A 19,639-nucleotide genomic window follows, 5' to 3' on the forward strand; every position below is an offset into this window, starting at 1 on the left:
AGCGAGCAATTTTGGCGGCTAAGAATAAAGATGTAGATGACTTAAACTACATAATTCAGAATGAGATCATTGGTACACTGCATTCTTTCAAATCTATTGACTGTGTAACAGATGAAAATGATGCCACCAACTATCCGATTGAATTTATAAACTCCTTGGATGTATCTGGCTTACCACCGCACAATTTACGACTAAAGATTGGTTCCGTAGTAATCATGCTTCGAAACTTAAACCAACCAAAACTGTGTAACGGAACACGTTTGGTGGTAAGTAAATTGATGAACAATTTGATTTACGCCACAATACTCAAAGGAAAATTCAAAGGTGAGGAAGTTCTCATTCCGAGGATCAACCAACATGCCATTTGAGTTTTAACGGCTTCAATTTCCGATCCGTCTTGCATTCGCCATGACTGTAAATAAGTCACAAGGCCAATCGTTGAAAGTTTGTGGTCTTAATCTCGAACATCCATGTTTTTCCCATGGCCAATTATATGTGGCATGTTCACGGGTCAGAAGACCTTCCGCATTATTTGTTTTCGCACCTAATAAAAAAACAAAAAATATAGTTTATCACAAAGTGCTACAATAAATGGCAAATAAAGAATCATTGATTAAATATATTTTTTTTATTTACTATTATCCTAATTTAAAAAGTAAAAAATGTGATCATGTGATTTTGCCTTTACGGCGGAACGAAGTTTGCCAGTTCAGCTAGTTTTTTACATAAATATAATATCTTTAATGAAATTTTATAAAATGTTTACGTAACAAGGCCAGTTGCTACAAAGAAATATCACAACATTACTCTTAATACTTTCAAAATGTTGGCCATTCAAAATAAAACTTTCAAACCAGCAACTTTATAAAAGAGTTACAATAATAACTTTTTTATTAAATTTTATCATAAATCTAATGAAACTAAAATTATTGAAATAAAATAATAAATAACCAAGTTTTTGCAGATTTACTGTCACAAGACCCAGCTCACATTGTGGTTCTCGGTGAATAGTGGTTACTGAGTGATACTAAGGCGTCTGCCACAGTCAAATGTTAAATTTTGTTTTTCCATGCCAATGAGATCGTGTAAAGCTCTTTTAGTATTATATTAAAGGCTGTTGCTAGCCTGGACATGAGAGAGTATTGTTCCCTGCCCCCTTTGGCTGGAGAGACTCGAAGAGAGCTGGCCTTTCCTTCTTCAAGTTGACACGACTAAGATATAGCCCACTATCCCTTCTCATAGGATCTTGGCAGGAGGTGACCCCCATTATGCTTACCCATCCTAAATATCCTGCCACTCTGGAAGCAAGCGGATAAGTGCTTTCAGGACTAAGAGCAATAAGACGTTTCTCAGCTTCTTGTTCTGTTAAGAAAAAATCTCTGATCATTTAATTTTATGGATTATACGTCAATTAATAAAACCTCAAAAAAATATTTGTACACAATATGTTCTGTATGTTTTATAAAATAATAGGCTATAAATTTCCCCAAATTTTGGATGTATTTTTGAGAATTTTCTTGTGGGGTTTAGACTTTACATGTGACATTTTAATCTTTGTAATTACTTTAAAAACATATAATCAATGTTATTATTAAGATTTTGGCTGTAAATAAAGAGCGAGTTCACCGTTACCATGTGTAAACATTTACTGTAGGATAAAATTTTTATTTTTCACTATCGCATATGATAGTGGTGACTCCAAAGTGATATGCGTAATAATTGACAAGGGAAATTAGTTCTACAACATCAAATCATACAAATAATCATTAAAAAACATAAAATCATAACATAAAATCAACATCATATAGAAAACTTGACACATCTATTGTGAACCGGGTTGCAGTGAAGATTCCACCCTTCTGGCTTATCCTGAGTTACGGTTTGCATATAGATTGAGAACACGTTTACTCTGGCTTGCGTCACCACAGATGACACCAAATTTAATTATATTGCAGGTCATATGGATGCCAAATACACAGCCGAGATGAGACATTCGAATCAAGCCGCCAGCAACCAAAAAGTATGAGAAGCTCAAGGACAAACTTATTCAGCAACTTGGCTAATCAAAAACAAGATGAGACAGGTCCTAGGACACAAACACAGTGGAAACCCACACAGTTCTTGAGACATCTCCGCGCTGTCACCGGTATGGTAGTCCCTGACAGTGTTTGAAGCCACTGACACAAGTCATCTTAACGATTCAACAGAATGCTGATCACACCCTTGCATTTTCACTGATGCAGCGTTAGAAGCCAGCTCACAAACTCAAGTAGTGGAGGCCACTGCCGCTACCAACACCATGGAGGCCCTAATGAAGAATCTCACAATCTTATCATGGCAAACATAAGTGAGGTCGCTAACGCACTGAGGCAAGAAATTGCTCAAGTCAGAGAGAGATGAGTACCATACTCGCTGCTCTGCCTTGTGATCATGTCCTAATTTACACTCAAGTTAGACAAAATAGTCCAAATGGGAATCACCAAACCTTCCTCAAACAGCAGGTCTTCTCTACACATGGCTCCCAACAAAGACTCTGAATAGTGGCCATATGGAGAATACAGAGCCCTTGACTCTAGAACCATTCCCGACTGCAACCCGATTCCCAACAACCAGGATTTCTTACACTTTTTCAAACTTGTGAAAACTTTCTCTACAGTACATTTTGTACATGCATACCATCAAATTCTGTTTCTCGTGGTGATAGCCCAAGACAGCCACCACTACGCCATTTAGCCTTCGGACTTTGCAATGCAGCACAGACATTCCTGTGATTCATTAATGATGTTTTGAAAGGCATACATTTCTGCTATGCCTACATCGACGCTATTCTTGTGAAATCTAAGTTTGAAGAGGAGCATCTCGCTCATCTATGGTTGCTGTTTGAAAGGCTCTCCTCCTTAGGCAAGTGAACTTCAGCAAGTGCATTCTGGGTGCCAAATACATCAATTTTCTGGGGTTCCTTATTTCCAGAGAGGGCTCCACAAACAATTAGCTGAGAAGATACAAGCTGTACTATCATACCTCAAATTGAAGATGGCTTAAGACCTCACACATTTCACAAGAATGCTAAATTTCTATAATCATTTCCTGCCAAACGCTGCTTCGCTATAGGCTGCTACATGGTCTCTTGAAAGGGAACTTAACAGGTAACACACAGATTGTCTGGACAGAGAATGGAGAAGAAGCATTTCAGGCCTGTAAGCGCAATCTTGGTGAGGCAACATTGGTGGCCCATCCGATCTTGGATGCTTCGCTGGCTGTCATGTGTGAGGTATCTAACCACTCTGTGGGAGCTGTCCTACAACAGAAAGTAGGTGTGACATGACAGCCATTACCCTTCTTTTCCAAGAAACTTAATTCTTCATAACAAAAGTACAGCTTATACGATCAAGAGTTGGCAGCTATATACCTGGCTGTCAAACACTAGGAGGGTACGGATTTCATCATCTACACGAACCACAGCCCCTGACCGTTTTCCATCAGAGGCCTGAAAAATGCCTGCCAAACTCTGTCAGGGTAAATCGGATCTTCTGAAAGAAAATGTATTTTTGTAATAGTGAACAATTCCCTTCCCCATTTAGTGCAATTTGCATTAATTCCCTCTCAAATCTAAAAAAAAAAAAAAAAAAAAAAAAATTGTCTGGGATGAAGAAGACAGACACAGATGCAGATGGGACATGTTTCATTTAAAACACAATATTGTACCTTACACCTGTCAAAAATAAAAATATCTCATTAGATTCAGTATGTACACCACATACATTCTGGTACTGAATCGTGAAGCCGATCATTGTCCACTCATGTTTGTAGCATCCTCCAGTGATTAAGGTAAGATGCCTCTGAGCCAAAGACTAAATACTGAAATAAACTGGGCATAGATGAAACAAAGCCAGGTCAGAGTGGTTTCACCAATCAAGAGTGGGAGGAAATATCTGATTCATCTACTACCAAGCATTGCACCTCACTACTGTAAATTATTACAGGTACACAATATTATATACACTCAACAATGGTAGTCTATTTGAAAAATAGTATCTAATATGTCGTATTTTGAATATTTTATGCAAACAACAACTAACAACTTGTTCATTTTAAATTTAATTTCATGTACTTTAAATTTGTTTTCTGCTTTGTCTAAACTCTAAAAATACATACACACCTTTGTTTTCACTAACTACTCATACACATTATGTAGACAAAACGTTATCACTATCACATTATTTCACCTTTAGCAGGTTTATTATGGTACTGACCAGTATTTTATTTAAATAATCTATTATAATATAGTTATAAAATTAAGATCTACAGATTATTCTTCAATTTAATTGAAAAATTTTAGTATACAAAAAATTACTACTGATGATTTAATGGGTTATGTTTCATAACAAAGACAAAAATCAAAGTCAACATCTTTTATTGTCATCTGACTATACAGGGTGTATATTATGTCTGGAAACACCCAAATATATCCTTTAATAATTTAAATATAAATTTGAAACCTCTTACAATCATTGATTATGAGAATTGGGCCAACTACTTTTTGGAACAATGTTTTTGTTATGAGTCCACACCAACTGTGGGACGTCCTGCCGAGGGTATCATGAATATTCTTAATGGAGAAGCCTATACCTTGTGATACATAATTTTAAAGGTAATAGCTTACTGGAATTGAATGCCACAAACCGCATCTCAAATGAATTATTATTCTATCAGAAAATAGAGCATTTTTAGTATTGAAAATTTACTGATAGTTTCAACAATGTAATTTTAACATGGTTCTTCTGCCACAAAATGTTTACAACACTTAATTTTTTAGCATTTTTTTAAATGTTCAATTAAATAAAACAAAAATTTCATTTGTATAAGCTGGTTCTATTACAGCCAAATTTGCCATTTTTTATTACAGTACAATTAATGGAAATCACTTATGTTATTGAATCTCTTATTACAAATAAAAAATAATGTATGCTGTTAGAAAATTCTTACAACAAACGTTTTACCTGCATTTGGTGTCAAAGCAATTGTTCGAAACTGTGTTCCTTCTCCTTCTAATAACGGTTTGACAATGGAGCCAATTCTTTGTGTAAAAATGATTCGACAGAGGATGCCTTAATAAACATTTCTTCAGTTATCAAAGCAATCTCCTTCCCTCTTATAATCCCTGTTTCTTAGGTCATTCCAAATTATGAGGCTTACTTCTATAAACATTGGATTTTAAATGACCCCATAGTAAATAATCGATTGGATGACAAATCCGGAGATCTTGGAGCCATTCGATTTCTCCTCTTCGGCCAATCCATTTATGAGGAAACCTTAAATCCAAATACTCTCTTACCCTGTCTCCCATAATGGGGGTGGAGCACCATCCTGCTGAAACCATACATTATCAAAGTATTCTCCTGATGCAGATTTGAATAGCTGGGATTATTTCATTTTGGAGCATATTGTAGTAAAGTTCGGCATTAAATTTCCATTGATGAAAAAGGGTCCAACAATTTTGTTACCTAAAATTCCACACCATACTTCAGGTTTTTGTGGTTGCTGTGAAATGGGACTCAGTAATCCCAATGTGGAGTTTTCACTAGCCCAGTAACGGCAATTGTGCCTGTTAACATTGCCCAAAAATGTTTTAGGAAAAAAGTTGCCTCATCAAAAATAGTATGTTGGTCAGAAAATCTCTATTGTCATCACATTTGCGCAATCACAAGTTTCACAAAACTCAACTCTTCTCGTAAATCATCCTCACTTAACTGTTAGGACTAAATGAACTTTAACTGGATTTGTAATTTATTTAATTTTCAAAATCTTACTCACCCCAGACATAGGGTGCATATCAATGATGGCTGTGCATGCTTTTCTGAGCGATGATTATGTAGTGTCTTCAAATAAATGTGTTTGCAAAACATCTAGTGCATGTTCTTCATCTGTTGCAGATTGTTCCTACCTACCCGACTTTGAGGCCGATTAACGTACACTCCCTGTCATTTCAAAACGCTCAATAGTTTTTTGATATTGTTGAAACACTTATGGGATTCCTTTCTGGGAAAAGTGTCATTAAACAAATAACAAACTCTGCCTCCATAAGATCTTTGACGATCGCCATATCTATCGCATCATCAACAAGTAAATTCGTTCTCTTTCAGACAATTCCATTAAAAATGCCAAATAAAAACTGAACTACTGTAATTAGATAACTTTGTTGACAGCAATGCTTCAGAGACACTGATTACCTCGACAGGAATGATATGACCTTTGTCCATTTGTAATTCCCACCAGCTTAGACCTGTCTACGTGAAAGCTCCATGCTCAACAAACTGAAAACCTGTAGACCAAAGATGATTAATAACACAATAATGTTTCTCATAGGCTAGTGACCTTTGTCTCTTTAAACCTTCCTGCTGACTGGAAAAACACCAAGTCACAGATTTTTCATAAGTAATCAGAGGAAAGTGACTCATAATTTTGGGATTTCATTGTAATAAAAACTGGTAAATTTGTACTAATGAAACCAAGTCTTAAAAATAAATTGTTTTATTTTATTTTAATATTGAACATTTAAAAAACGCTAAAAAATTAGTGTAACACATTTTGTGGCAAAGAACCATGTTAAAATTACATTGTTTGAAACATCAGTAAATATTTTCAAATACTAAATAAAATGCTCTATTTTCTGATAGATATAATTCCTTTGAGATGCCGTTTTGTGGCATTCAATTCAGTAAGCTATTACCTTTAAAATTAATGTATCACAAGGTATAGGCTTCCATTAAGAATATATTTCACGATACCCTCGCAGGACGTCCGCCCGTTGGTGTGACATAACAAAACACTGTTTCCAAAAAGTAGATGCACCCAATTCTCTATCACGATTGTAAGAGGTTTTCAAATTTATATTTAAATTATTAAAGGATATATTTGGGTGTTTCCAGACATAATATACACCCTGTATACATAGCATTGACAAAGGCACAATTGCCGTTACTCCTGGGCCTAGAGTGAAAACCCACATTGGATTACTGAGAAGTCCCATTTCACAGCAACCACAAAAACTGAAACGTATGGTGTGGAAATTTTTAGGTAACCAAAATTGTTGGACCCTTTTTCATCAATGGAAATTTAAATGCCGAACTTTACTACAATATGCTCCAAAATGAAATAATCCCATGCTATTCAAATTGCATCAGGATGAATACTTTGATAATGTTGGTATGGGTTCAGCAGGAATGGTGCTCCACCCCATTATGGGAGTACAGGTAAGCAGAGTATTTGGATTTAAGGTTTCCTCATAAATGGAGTGGCCGATAGAGGAGAAATCGAATGGCCTCCAAGATCTCCGATTTTGTCACCAAATCGATTATTTCCTATGGGGTCATTTTAAAATCCAATGTGTTAAGAAGAAAGCCTCATAATTTGGAAGACCTAAGAAACAGGATTATAGAGGAGATTGCTTTGATAACTGAAGAAATGTTAGGCAACTCAGTGTCGAATCATTTTACACAAGATTGGCTCATTGTCAAACCGTAGAAGGAACACAGTTCGAACAATTGCTTTGACACCAAATGCAGGTAAAACGTTTGTTGTAAGACTTTTCTAACAGCATACATTATTTTTTATTTGTAATAAGAAATCAATAACATAAGTATTTCCATAATTGTACTGTAATGAAAAACTGGCAAATTTGTGCTAATAGAACCCAGCTTAAAAATGAAATTTTTTGTTTTATTTAATTGAACGATTTTTAAAAAAATGCTAAAAAATTAGTGTAACACATTTTGCTCGGCAAGAACCATGTTAAAATTACATTGTTGAACATCAGTAAATTTTCAATACTAAAAATGCTCTATTTTCCTGATAGAAATAATCCTTTGAGATGCGGTTTGTGGCATTCAATTCAGTAAGCTATTACCTTTAAATTATGTATCACAAGGTATAGTCTTCCATTTAAGAATATTCACGATACCCCTCGGTCTATCATCCAGGACGTCCCCCGTTGGTGTTTTGACATAACAAAACAATGTTTCCAAAAGTAAGATGCACCAATCTCTATCACGATTGTAAGAGGGTATTCAAATTTATATTTAAATTATTAAAGGATATATTTGGGTGTTTCCAGACATAATATACACCCTGTATACATAGCATTGACAAAGGTCGATTCAATATTATTTATCTATAAAAATAGTTGACAAAGAATTGGATTTTAGAACACCTGCTTACAGTGTAAACGATATTAAATATCAGATATGATTAGATATTAGATATAGAATTGTATTAGATGTGTTATTGAAGACAATTTAATAGACATAGGTCATGGTACGGTATAACCTGGTGGCCAATTTACGCATGGCAGCAGCCCACTTCCGACCTTTATTTGTTCTTCTATATATGTCTGATACATCACTATCCAAAAATACATTAAAAATTTATAGGAAGGAGGCACCTTCCTGCCGTTATCTTTTCCTTTCGGGTGGCAGAAAACAAGAACCAATTGTCATATTGACATGTAATTATATGAGTAACTCATATAATAATGAATTTTTTTAGGTCCCCAGTAAGAAAAACTCTTCCAAAGATAGTGGCTTCCGAATAACACCAAAGTACCATGGATGCTCATTATTTGGGATTTGCTTGTGTTGACTTTTGAAAAATGGTCCACAAAAGTAGTCCCCACTCTAAATTTACAAATCTCTAAATTGACAGAGTGAACAGAGAGAGTCTAAAATCATTTTATTGCTCTCAAATTACCACATTTGAATGTGCCTACACTTGTTAATCAGTTGTTTTAATTGAATGTTTCGACTGTTTTTATCAAATGAATAATTTTATATTAAAATTTATTTAAGTTCACATGTAATTTCAACTTATTAATTATATTAATGTTTAATGTAAACAATAAACAACAAGAAGTAACTTTTTGCAGAACTTATAAATCGCAATGAATACGAGGAAATAGTGTGAGATTAATAATTAAAAGTTGTTGTTGAGTGGTCAAGAGAAGTGTTTAAAGAGTGGAATACCAACAGACTGTTAAGCAAACCATCTTTGTGATATTTTGTACTACGGGGAAGTGTGCCTGTCTGGGGAGAATCCTTTTATATATTATCCAACTTCATTATTATATGTAACCTAATCGTACCAAACAAGAATTACAATTATAATATATTTTTTTTAAATACTGTACAATTTTTAATCAAATACATTTAGCGATATTTTATTAAAACATAATATATATTTATATTTAAAATACAATATTTTAAATATTGTTCAGTCAGTCTCATTCACTGCTGAGATTCATTCAGTTGAACCAGTCAGAACAGAGTTACTGAGCCTTCCCGCTAGAGAATGCTATACCGGTCATCGTGTTGACTGAACAAAATAACAAATGAATGTAATGACCGAGTGAATGAAAGGATCTGCTTGTAAAAAGTGTTCGAATAGAGGAAGAGACAGTATATCGTACAGTGAATGGATAGATATATAACAATAAATGTATTGTTTCAGGAATCTAGTAAATGTAAATATATCTATCAAAACTGATTAAGAAAACGTCATTGTAAGTTACCAGATATATTACTAAATATTTTAAATGTTAATACATATAATCAATTGAATTGGTTGATTGATATGCCTTTGATTTAACATAAGTAAGGTTATTACCTTGCAAATGTTTAAAATAAATTACAATTTAATTTATATAAAATTAAACAGACACATTGCTCGTTTGAAATTAATTAATTTTTATAAATAACCGATTAATTTCCCACCACTTTTCATAATGCTCAGACTCCCTACTCCCCCCGTTGAGTTATACGATTATGGTTTTAATCTTAATCGGTTAGCAGTGAACGAAAGGAACAACTGAACAATTTTGGGGACCTAGTGTAACTTAATGCATAAACTCTATATTTTTAGTTAGTTCCATATGATGTTAAGCAATTTTATATGGTTAAGGGTTTTTAAATGAACTGAATTATAATATTGTAAGTTTTAACAATTAAAAATAAGAATAATAATAATTAAGAATAAGTTTAAAAAAATGACTATTAATTCTTAATATTTTAAGTTGACAGGAAAAAAGAACGAAACATTCGAGGTGAACTGGTCTTTTGAATCACTCTAATTCAGATCACTCGTTCACTTGACTGACCTGTTAGAATTGAACGGGTCAAGACCGAACGACACATCTCTATTGGCCACTGCCACTGAGCGGCTAACCTCACAACAAAATGTAAACTCCTTGGAAACGTCTATGGCTACATAAATCTGTTCAATTAACCCATTGCGGATCACTGACGAGCTATGCTCGTCACGCAGCGGCCGGGCCTAACGGCACGATGACGAGCTCAGGTCGCAACAGCAGTCTGCTTTTAAGTTTCCCTCCAAATAGTTCTATTAATGTCTGGTAGATTGGGCGATCGTCTTCAGTTGTCAACCAAGAGGTTTAACAACGGTCTACGTTCAGAGTTTTCAAAAGTTTTATAAAAATCCTACAGATCGCAGTTGTATGTCGAAGTTGAAATTAATCATTCATATGAGTTTACTCTCTGCTTTTTAGCGCTTCTGATTGGTTGTTTTCCTCAGCTGTTATTATAATAGTAACTAGTATCTCATTTTATGGTATAATTTGCATGTCATAATAAGAGCTGATCGAAATGGAAAACTTACGATCGTCTGAACTTGATCGATATTTATTAGAGATATTTATTACAATAGTTAATAAACAATATATTGTATTTAATTATTTTGTTTTTAAGAATATAGATATAAAGATATATAAGAATATTTTTATAAACCGGAATCCAGTTCATTATAGATATGAAGTGAGTATACAATAGCGAGCGATACGATGTGGCGCACCATTGCTGTTCGTTCGGCCGCTGTTTTCGACCTTAAATTAAATTGTGCCCGCTGGTGCCTGCGCGCGAAAACAATACAATCCGCAATGGGTTAATATTTTTCGCTTACTGCGACACTTGTATATGCCTACTCACAAAAATATAATATAGTTATAGAGGAAGTAAATTAGCTGCAGTGTAAGCAAAACTGTGCGAGCGAGACAGGATCCACATAGCTGATAAACGGATCCAGAAGGTGCTGGTCCCACTCCCCACCACAACCCCCCACCGGAGGGGGGCCCCTCTTGCGCGGTACTGCTCAGATATTTTCTTCTGCGCAGGTTTCTTTGCTAGAGGTTTATCTATAGCCTACTATATATGGAACAGTTGTTGATGCAGCACTAGAATAAACTTACCACATTATACTCAGATAGCTATAGCTATATGGTACAGGTAATACTGAAAAACAGATTTAACAAAAAACACAGTACCCAATTAAAACTTCAAAAAAATTAATTTCTTGTTTAGCATTATAGGCTACAGAGTAATAGGCAGCCACCGACACAATCGGATGATTATTATCGATTTTAAATATCGAAACATTCGAATACTACATTTGACTTATAGATATTCATAAATAATTAAAGCCAGCTTTTTTTATTTAGACTAATGACATCATTACCAGCTGATGTTATTTCGTTTATGTAGGAGAAGGCTAGTGATAAGAATAAAGGCGATGAATATTCAAATACTGGCTCAAAATGTTTTTATAGACACTGAGTAATGTTTAAAATGGCTGCAAGGAAAGGAGCTAGCTCCTTAAATCTGAAGTATCCTGTTTGTAGTGAGGAGATGAAAACTAGAATTAAAGGTAAAAATCAAACAGTGTTTCGCTACAAGAAATGTCACAACAAACGTGACGTTGCAAAAAACGCACCTGAGAAGACTTTTTTAACATTCTAAATTTAGTATAATGAATATACTAAAAATCATGTACTACTTTAGTTGAAATCAAACAAACTATGACATTTTAATTAATAAATGTAGTTTTTACGACATCAGTACCTGCAGAAATAGTATTTCAGATTGGCTAAAATAATCATAACTACTACACTGCTCAACAGACTTAAATAAAGTTTAGTTATTTTATGTAATCTGAAACAAAAACATTTATTTTACATATAAAAGTATAGCTTCTCTATCTTCACATTTTTAAAACCTAAAACATAATTCAGCTTGACAACATCATTGATAATTTATTCAAAATAAAAACTAGTTTGGAAATAAATTCAAAATTGAAATGATGTGTTTTGTTATTGAAAAATGGCGGCAAGAACAGTGAAGTACACGTGTCTTCTTTGTTTCATAAGCAGTCATGTTTATCCTTGAAAAATACATAAGTTAAGTAAATGTTATTGTTTTGTTGTAATTATATATCATATTTTAATTTATAAATTAATTTCTAAAATTGAAAACTAGCCATACCATTTTGTTCTTTGAAATATCTATTACGTTATTTGGTTTGACATTTTGCTTTCAGTCCTTTGGATGGTCACGAACATCGATGATTCCGTATCATTCGATAATCAACATCCGATTGTGTTGGTAGCAACTTATTATAACAAAATCATCTCCACCAACTATACATACATTTTCATGTTCTACACAATTTGTTATATAAGTAACTTCTAATTAAGAAAAAGATAGTTAACGTTAGAAAAACTAGGTATAAAATTACACTAAAAGATAATTTCTTCTTCTATGGGGCAGCCTACTGCCATGCACTTAAGCCTAAAGGGCCTTTTGCACACCATGAGGCCTACCAGTCTATGACTTCAGCAGTTCCACAAACCGCCGTAAACAACCCATCAGGTCCTCCTGGGGAAATTCACCACCCTTGTCCAAACTACCAAAGATGACATACCACTCCCTTGCTATTGAATTACTGTCTTTCTTGGTTTCAAGATGATTTTTTTTGTTATTAAGTTTTCTTTATTGTTTGTTTAAATGACATTTTTCTTGTCACCTGTCTTAATTTTATCATTTGATTAATGGTTATGGTTCCTTCATTATTTATGGCATTACGGTACGTATTTGTTAAAATAGGTATTTCTACTAATTTGAAAATGTGACTTTTAATTTAGTATTTGACACATTGATATCGATTGAAAGTTATTCGAATATAAAGTATTGATACCTGTAATAAGCAATATATAAAACCGAGTCGGCTTATCGTATTCTGCTCAAATTTGGTTTGATAATGTTTTGTTTTCACTAAGATGTTACAGTAATATTTCATAACTAGATAATTTGTGTAGGGTACGATAAGCGGACACGGTTTTTTATATCGAAATTGGCAAACGATATTACTTAATCAAACCATCGATATAATCAATCGATACTGATTAATTATTTTGAACAATTAACTTTTAATAATCTGTATCAACAGCTGTAAACACTTTCAAATAATACTCGTAATGTAATATTTCAATTTTATATAAGTAACATTTGATTATTAAAAATAGCAGTCAATGTTACAAAACTACACGACATTGCTTTGATGATAAAAGACATTTTTTCGTGACTTCAACATGTGGGACTCGTACCGAAAAACCCACTATGTGAAATTTGTGGGAAAGAAACAACTGTAACTGTGAGAGGAGCAAATATGGTCTTCAGTTTTCCTAATTTTGGTTATAATAATTTGTTTGATCACTGTAAATATTAAATTCTTATTTTAATTTAAAATTTATATGATTGTTATTGAGGACTATATATAGATACTTTTATATCGTTTGATAGTCAAGGATTTGAGATGCGAATATTAGGTATCGATGACTACATTCTTCGATATAAAAAACCGGGTCCGCTTATCGTACCCTACCCGATAATTTATTGAGGTTAGTTAGCTACTAATATCGATTATTGCAAGATGGAATTGTTGGACCCAGTTCTAAGCAATTTTGAAGACCTTATTAAGGAACAGTAAGTTAACCTAAGTTAAAACATTTCTGAAAGTATATAAAAAACTTCAGTTTGTCATAAAATAGACAAGCAACAGAGCAACAGGTTTTTTATATGCTCTATAACAAGTTGTAAAATTAGAAAACATACCTTTGTTCTGCCATTTATGGTGTAATCACCTAATTTCCCATTATTCACCATTCTATTAGCTCTCATAATGACTGCATCAACTTCACTGATCAACATACCAATATTTCGGCAAAATGTTTCTTTACCGTCAATCCATGTTATTTGGTCTCCCCGTATAGTTTTTAAGTCTTTTTTCACTTTGTTACTTACTAATTGTCCATCTTTGAAAACACCTGTCTGATACATACCGATTACTTCCTTTAATACTGCCATACCTTTTTCATGTCCAAGAAAATTATCTACAACACACACACCGTATGCGTCCATATCCCTTATGACATTTCTGCAAACCTCTTCAATTATGTCTTGTTCGACTTGATCATTACGATGATGAAATGGTGGTAATCCATTGATTCCATCGAGCTTTATTTCTGAAAATTCTTTTAAAACTGGTGAATCTTTCCCTTGTAACCCGGAAATAAAATCTTTTCCTGGCAGATCACTGTAAAGTGGCATTTTGATGTTTGAATCTGAAGTGTTGGAGGAAGAAGGTTTATTTAAACTAGATTGTAAAAACTCAAAAGGATCTAATTCCTCAGTTCTAGCGTTGATAATTTCATTTTCAGAACTTCCTTCATGTGTAATAGGACTAGTGTTGCGGTCAGCGAGTACTGCGTCTGAAGTTTGATTTGAACGACTAGAATGTTTAAATTTTCTTTCTTCGCCTGATATAGGAACACACGACGTATTCTTTGGAACAGTTTTTAATTTGACATCGCTAACGGAAGATTGTGCATTCGTATCACCGACAGTAGGGTTTTGTTTGTCACTGCAGTGTATTTTATGTTTTTTCCAGTCACCAATTTGATGTTCTTTACAACAATAATACGCGCTTCTACACCTTTTACATCTTGAAAAATGCCCAACAGCTCCACAATATGCACAAGTATTTATGTCCATTTTATGACAACCACAGTATAAAGTCAAGGAAAACACGACGCAAGTTGCACTCCATATTTCCAACTTCCTAATCACCTTCAACCTTCTTCTTCCATGACTACCTTGATTACAAGTTAAAAAAATTTAATATTACAGAGAGATGGTGGTAAACTCCGAATCTTGCACGTAAGCAATGAAAGAGATGCTAAAAAATCAATAATAGAAATAAAATTTCTCTGATTGCATATAAAAAAAATATTTACGTTCGTGGTACATATGAATGTTACTTTTGTTTCTCTATGTACTTTAAATTGTATGAAAATTCAATAAATTATTTTTGAGTACAAAAATGTTCATTTCATAAGTTTGATCAATATTCATAAATTTTACCGATAATTACTAATTATAAAAAAAATGTGCACTAAGCTGGTCTAATGTATTAGACTGAAGTTAAAATAACCACTGAAGTTAAAATAACAGTGGTTATTTTAACTTCATACAGTATTATAGTATCATTTTACAATAATCAGTAACTTGCAAGATGGTAGTAAGTAAGAGCACATAACAGTAATCAATACAAATAAACCACATTTTATGCCAATTTGTTTAAAAATAGAAGTCAATATGGTATACAATATAATGGGTATAACAAATATCAATTAACGACATGAAGTTATACAAACAGCTAAACAAAATTCACCTGGACAAACCAACAACAATAATAGATTTTTTTAAATTAACGATAAATAAAATAATAAAATTACCAATGGACAAAATAAAACCATTAAATAAATCATCAGCCATCATAATAAATAACAGTATACTGTATAAAACAATAGAAATATATGGGTAATAATACAATAAGCCAGACGAAATGAAAAAGATAAATATACAAAATGCGAATACAGTGTAATGTAATTAAGTAAGTGCATTACTTGAATGGGCCTCGTAGATTTTTTGAGGATGGGTTACATAACACGGATGTAGTGTACTGTATGTTGTGTCCACATGCGTACAATTAATTATTGCTAGTAATGCTATTACTTTATAACATGTGATAAATGCATGAACAAAATTCCTGTTCCACAGGAATAACTTTTAATATGACATCTTAATTATGAATGTGAATTGTATGAAATCATCTAGTAAATATTACTAGATTTTTGTTTTATTTTGTTATAAATTGAAGGTATTGAAAAGTAGAAAACAGAATTATTAATATTATCAAAAATCACCAATACAAGTTACACGTTTGTCCAATATCATCAACTAATTTTTCAAAATATTAAATTTAAAAAAAAAAGATATCACCAGACGTTTTAATCTTATAACATGTGAAATGTTAGTGAAACTTGTTGATTCTTGCGCAATTATTTTTGACGTGACAACGTCTTAAATTAGGTTGCGGCTCGGAGTCACTCATGAAAAAGTGTAACGCCCGGTAACGTTACGATGCCCGTCCAGTGGGTCCGCCGCACGGGATCCGCACGGGATAAAGCAGATAACTGTGGGTCCGCCGCACGGGATAAAGCAGATAACTATGTTTATTCGTGAAAATGTGGAGTGCTTAGATTCGTCATTTACAACAACTACAACAATAAAGGTAAATAATTGTACACTGATATTTCATTATCGTAAACTATGATTGATTGATTAATTGTTAGATTGACACAAAAGTTGAGAAACTGAGTTTATAGGTTATGTCATACTATTGACAAATGTTGATAGTGTTAAGTAAATTATTAGTTTAAATCACTCTGCAATCAATCGTAATTCAGTCGATTGAGAAGAAACAGCGCGTATTGCTAGTCAAACATTTAAAATAACAAATTATAACCTCTAACCTGTCATAACAGTGCGACCAAACAAACGAACTAAACCGACCAATCACCACGCGCGGAGTTAGAATTTATCTGTGTTTAGCAAGAATTTCAAATTCCAATTTTAGTAAATGTTTTATTCAACTTTACCATTTACAATAACAAATTTTAATTAATTTCAAATTATGTACAATGTTTTAGTAAACAAAATATATTTATATTTCTATAGTTAAAATTTGTGCAATTCTTATTTTCATTCAATTCCTTGTTCCTATTGTGCAATTTAATAATATTCATATCAATAAATATTCTACCAAGACAAAGACGTTGTCACGTAAAATCTTCGCCCGTAAAACCGACTTTACAGGCAACCATAATTTTTAGTTTTTATACAAGCATTTAATACAATTTTTAGGAAAAGTCACCATCTTATACTGTGGAAACTGCCATAGACAATTTTAATGTGGAAATCAAGAAGGCCAAATTATACCTTCTCTAACAACCTAATCTCTTGTTACATATGTTTAAAAACATCCGCAGTTTTGATAAAGATACAGTTGAACGAAGCTATTTGAAATCTTTGATTAACAGTCAAGCTATAAAACTCTGTGCATTTAAGAAAAGAATAATTCTCTCCCGTCTCACATGTTTATATAATATGAAACAATTCCCCAAACTCAAGTCCTGTTAACTTGGTTTAAGCTTTGGTAACAAAAAATATACCTTACAGTACATCCCCTTAGAAACTGTGTGGCAGACATTTTGTTCGGTAAAGCTAGTTCTGTCATTTAAAGAATATATAGCGATACTATACTGAATACTGAAACATAATTAAAAATTTTTAATTGGAAAATCTTATACCAAGAAAAATACATGTTCTCTTAAAACTAAGACAATGATTATGTGACTGAAATAAATGTCAAATTGAAAAGTCCATTACATTAAAATCTTAACAGCATACAGTATTTTTGGAAAATGTTTCATAAAAACGACATAACAGTTTTGAAAAGATAGTATACCTTTAGTAAAATCCAAGTATTCTAATCAAACTGTCCACGCAATACATTCAGGAGCCCCTTTTTTGTAAGCAACATTTTATCCACTGTTGTTTAACAATCAGTATGTTATGCTAAAGATCAGAGATCTTATTACGGGGATGGGTGGGGGGATCTAAAAACTCCCGAATGAGCCCCAAAATATACATACAAATTCGTATAAAATCAATCCAATTTGTCTGAAATGTAGCAATTAAATGTTGTAGTTTGAATGAGGAGCGTTTAATTAATACGAATTTAGATTTATTCAATACTCTCCGGTCTTCAATCACATTCATCTCTACTTCCCCAAAGCCAAATCCTAGTTCACCACCGCTTAAGATATGCCCTTTTAATTTGTCAGGAAACTCCAAAATCATTCGAATCACTTGTAAATAATATACTTTTTAGAAATACGCCTTCAGCAGGCCACCCGTTCGGCCACGAAGAAATTGGATTATATAACCTACTTGTGTAAGATAATCTATGACAAAATATATTTAGAAGTATGAGAGTGACATGTTCAGATCGTTGTAGGATCTAAATCTGCACAGTAAACAAATCCAAGAATCTGTATTATTTTGCTTCCAACAGATTTCCGTTAAATTGTTATTTCCGCTCTTTTGCTCTAAAAGTGATAAGGATGTTTGGTCACTATTAGAAACCCATGATACTAATGAGCTTCAAGTCATGTTTAAAGCTATAACCTCATATTTAATGTTATAGAAATATTTTATTGGTTATTCGGTTTTATATTTTTATAGTTAAGTTCGTGGATATGTCTGTAAATGTTCACACGTTTAATAGCTTTCTAGTTAATTTTAGCAGTTCACAAGTAAAATCTCGTTCTTGACCATCCATAAAATGTCATAGTCTGGAATTTAAAATATTATAATCTCATTTTTCAGTCATCTTTTTAAATATATAAAATAAATGATGAATCTGTAAACTATTTAGGTTACTTCTAGATAGCCTTTTAATGATTACACACGTAACTAAAATTACACCTATGGTGCATTATGTAACAAATCTCAGTTTTTGATAAGGCAAATAAAAACGGCCTTGAGGGTTTAGGGTGGTATTCAAGATAACCTGCTGTCTAAAATATTGCTCAGTACAGTAGGCTACTGTAAGGTGTAAAGGCACTGTAATCAGTGAGATTATCATTCCAGACTTAAATTATATCAATAGATAACACTTCGTTGTACTGGTGAGGGCATGTAGATCGACCTCCGGTTTAGATGATGTTATATGATGATCACTTCTAGTGTATACCTAATTTGGAGCTTTGAGTGTACATGTAAGACAGTCATGTCCGGAGCGTAGATTATAAAATAAAGTATGATCTGGAGTGTTAGTTTTTTTTACACCATTTTTGTTTATGGTGTTGTGTTGTCTTATCAGTAGTGATAAAAGTTGAAGGTTAGGTGAGATTAGAAGTGAGATATACCAACTGGAGTCAAATTTTTACCTCGATACAAGGATGAATTTGAAAAATAACATAATGTCTCTTATGTTACCAGTAAGATTAGTTTAATTTGTGTTTTTCATCAATTTCTATTAGTTACATTCTAAGTTACATATAAATACAGGATACATTTAGTTAAAATTGAGAAGTTTTTACAAGATAATAGTGTTAAATTGTTATATAATTTCCATTATGCTACTACTGAGAAGGAAAGTATTGAGCATTTGTAATAGTTGTGTATGCAAAAGAAATTATCATAACAGAACTGCTGTTTATGGCTTTCGCCCAAAGGATTCTGGCAGCTTTAAATGTAAGTTGCCTACATAGGCTAAGTATAGAGATTAATACACACAGGTTATAAACAGCTCTAATTAACAGATTGCTTGAAATTATATTATTGGAAGTGGAGACACAGATCCACAAAATACAAGTCACTTAAATTCAAAATTA

The 19,639-nt window shown here is 33.0% G+C and overlaps 2 protein-coding genes across 3 annotated transcripts in view; one reads left to right on the forward strand and one right to left on the reverse strand.

The window, feature by feature from the left end:
- Window positions 1-14,997, reverse strand: part of LOC124371400 (egl nine homolog 1-like) — a 41,665-nt gene extending 26,668 nt beyond the window's left edge. The window contains exon 1 of the mRNA XM_046829731.1: window positions 13,950-14,997. Within this exon, the coding sequence (XP_046685687.1) occupies window positions 13,950-14,888 (939 nt within the window). The 5' untranslated portion in view covers window positions 14,889-14,997. The remainder of the gene's footprint in view (window positions 1-13,949) is intronic.
- A 4,087-nt stretch (window positions 14,998-19,084) lies between these two features.
- The window catches only part of LOC124371401 (probable 2-oxoglutarate dehydrogenase E1 component DHKTD1 homolog, mitochondrial), a 59,500-nt gene continuing 58,945 nt past the window's right edge, over window positions 19,085-19,639 (forward strand). The window contains exon 1 of one of the 2 annotated variants that reach the window (XM_046829732.1): window positions 19,085-19,499. In XM_046829732.1, the coding sequence (XP_046685688.1) occupies window positions 19,382-19,499 (118 nt within the window). In that variant the 5' untranslated portion in view covers window positions 19,085-19,381. The remainder of the gene's footprint in view (window positions 19,500-19,639) is intronic. The other variant, XM_046829733.1, reaches the window with a different exon arrangement.

This window comes from Homalodisca vitripennis, unplaced genomic scaffold (assembly GCF_021130785.1).
Source record: "Homalodisca vitripennis isolate AUS2020 unplaced genomic scaffold, UT_GWSS_2.1 ScUCBcl_1313;HRSCAF=4776, whole genome shotgun sequence".
NCBI classification, from domain to species: domain Eukaryota; kingdom Metazoa; phylum Arthropoda; class Insecta; order Hemiptera; family Cicadellidae; genus Homalodisca; species Homalodisca vitripennis.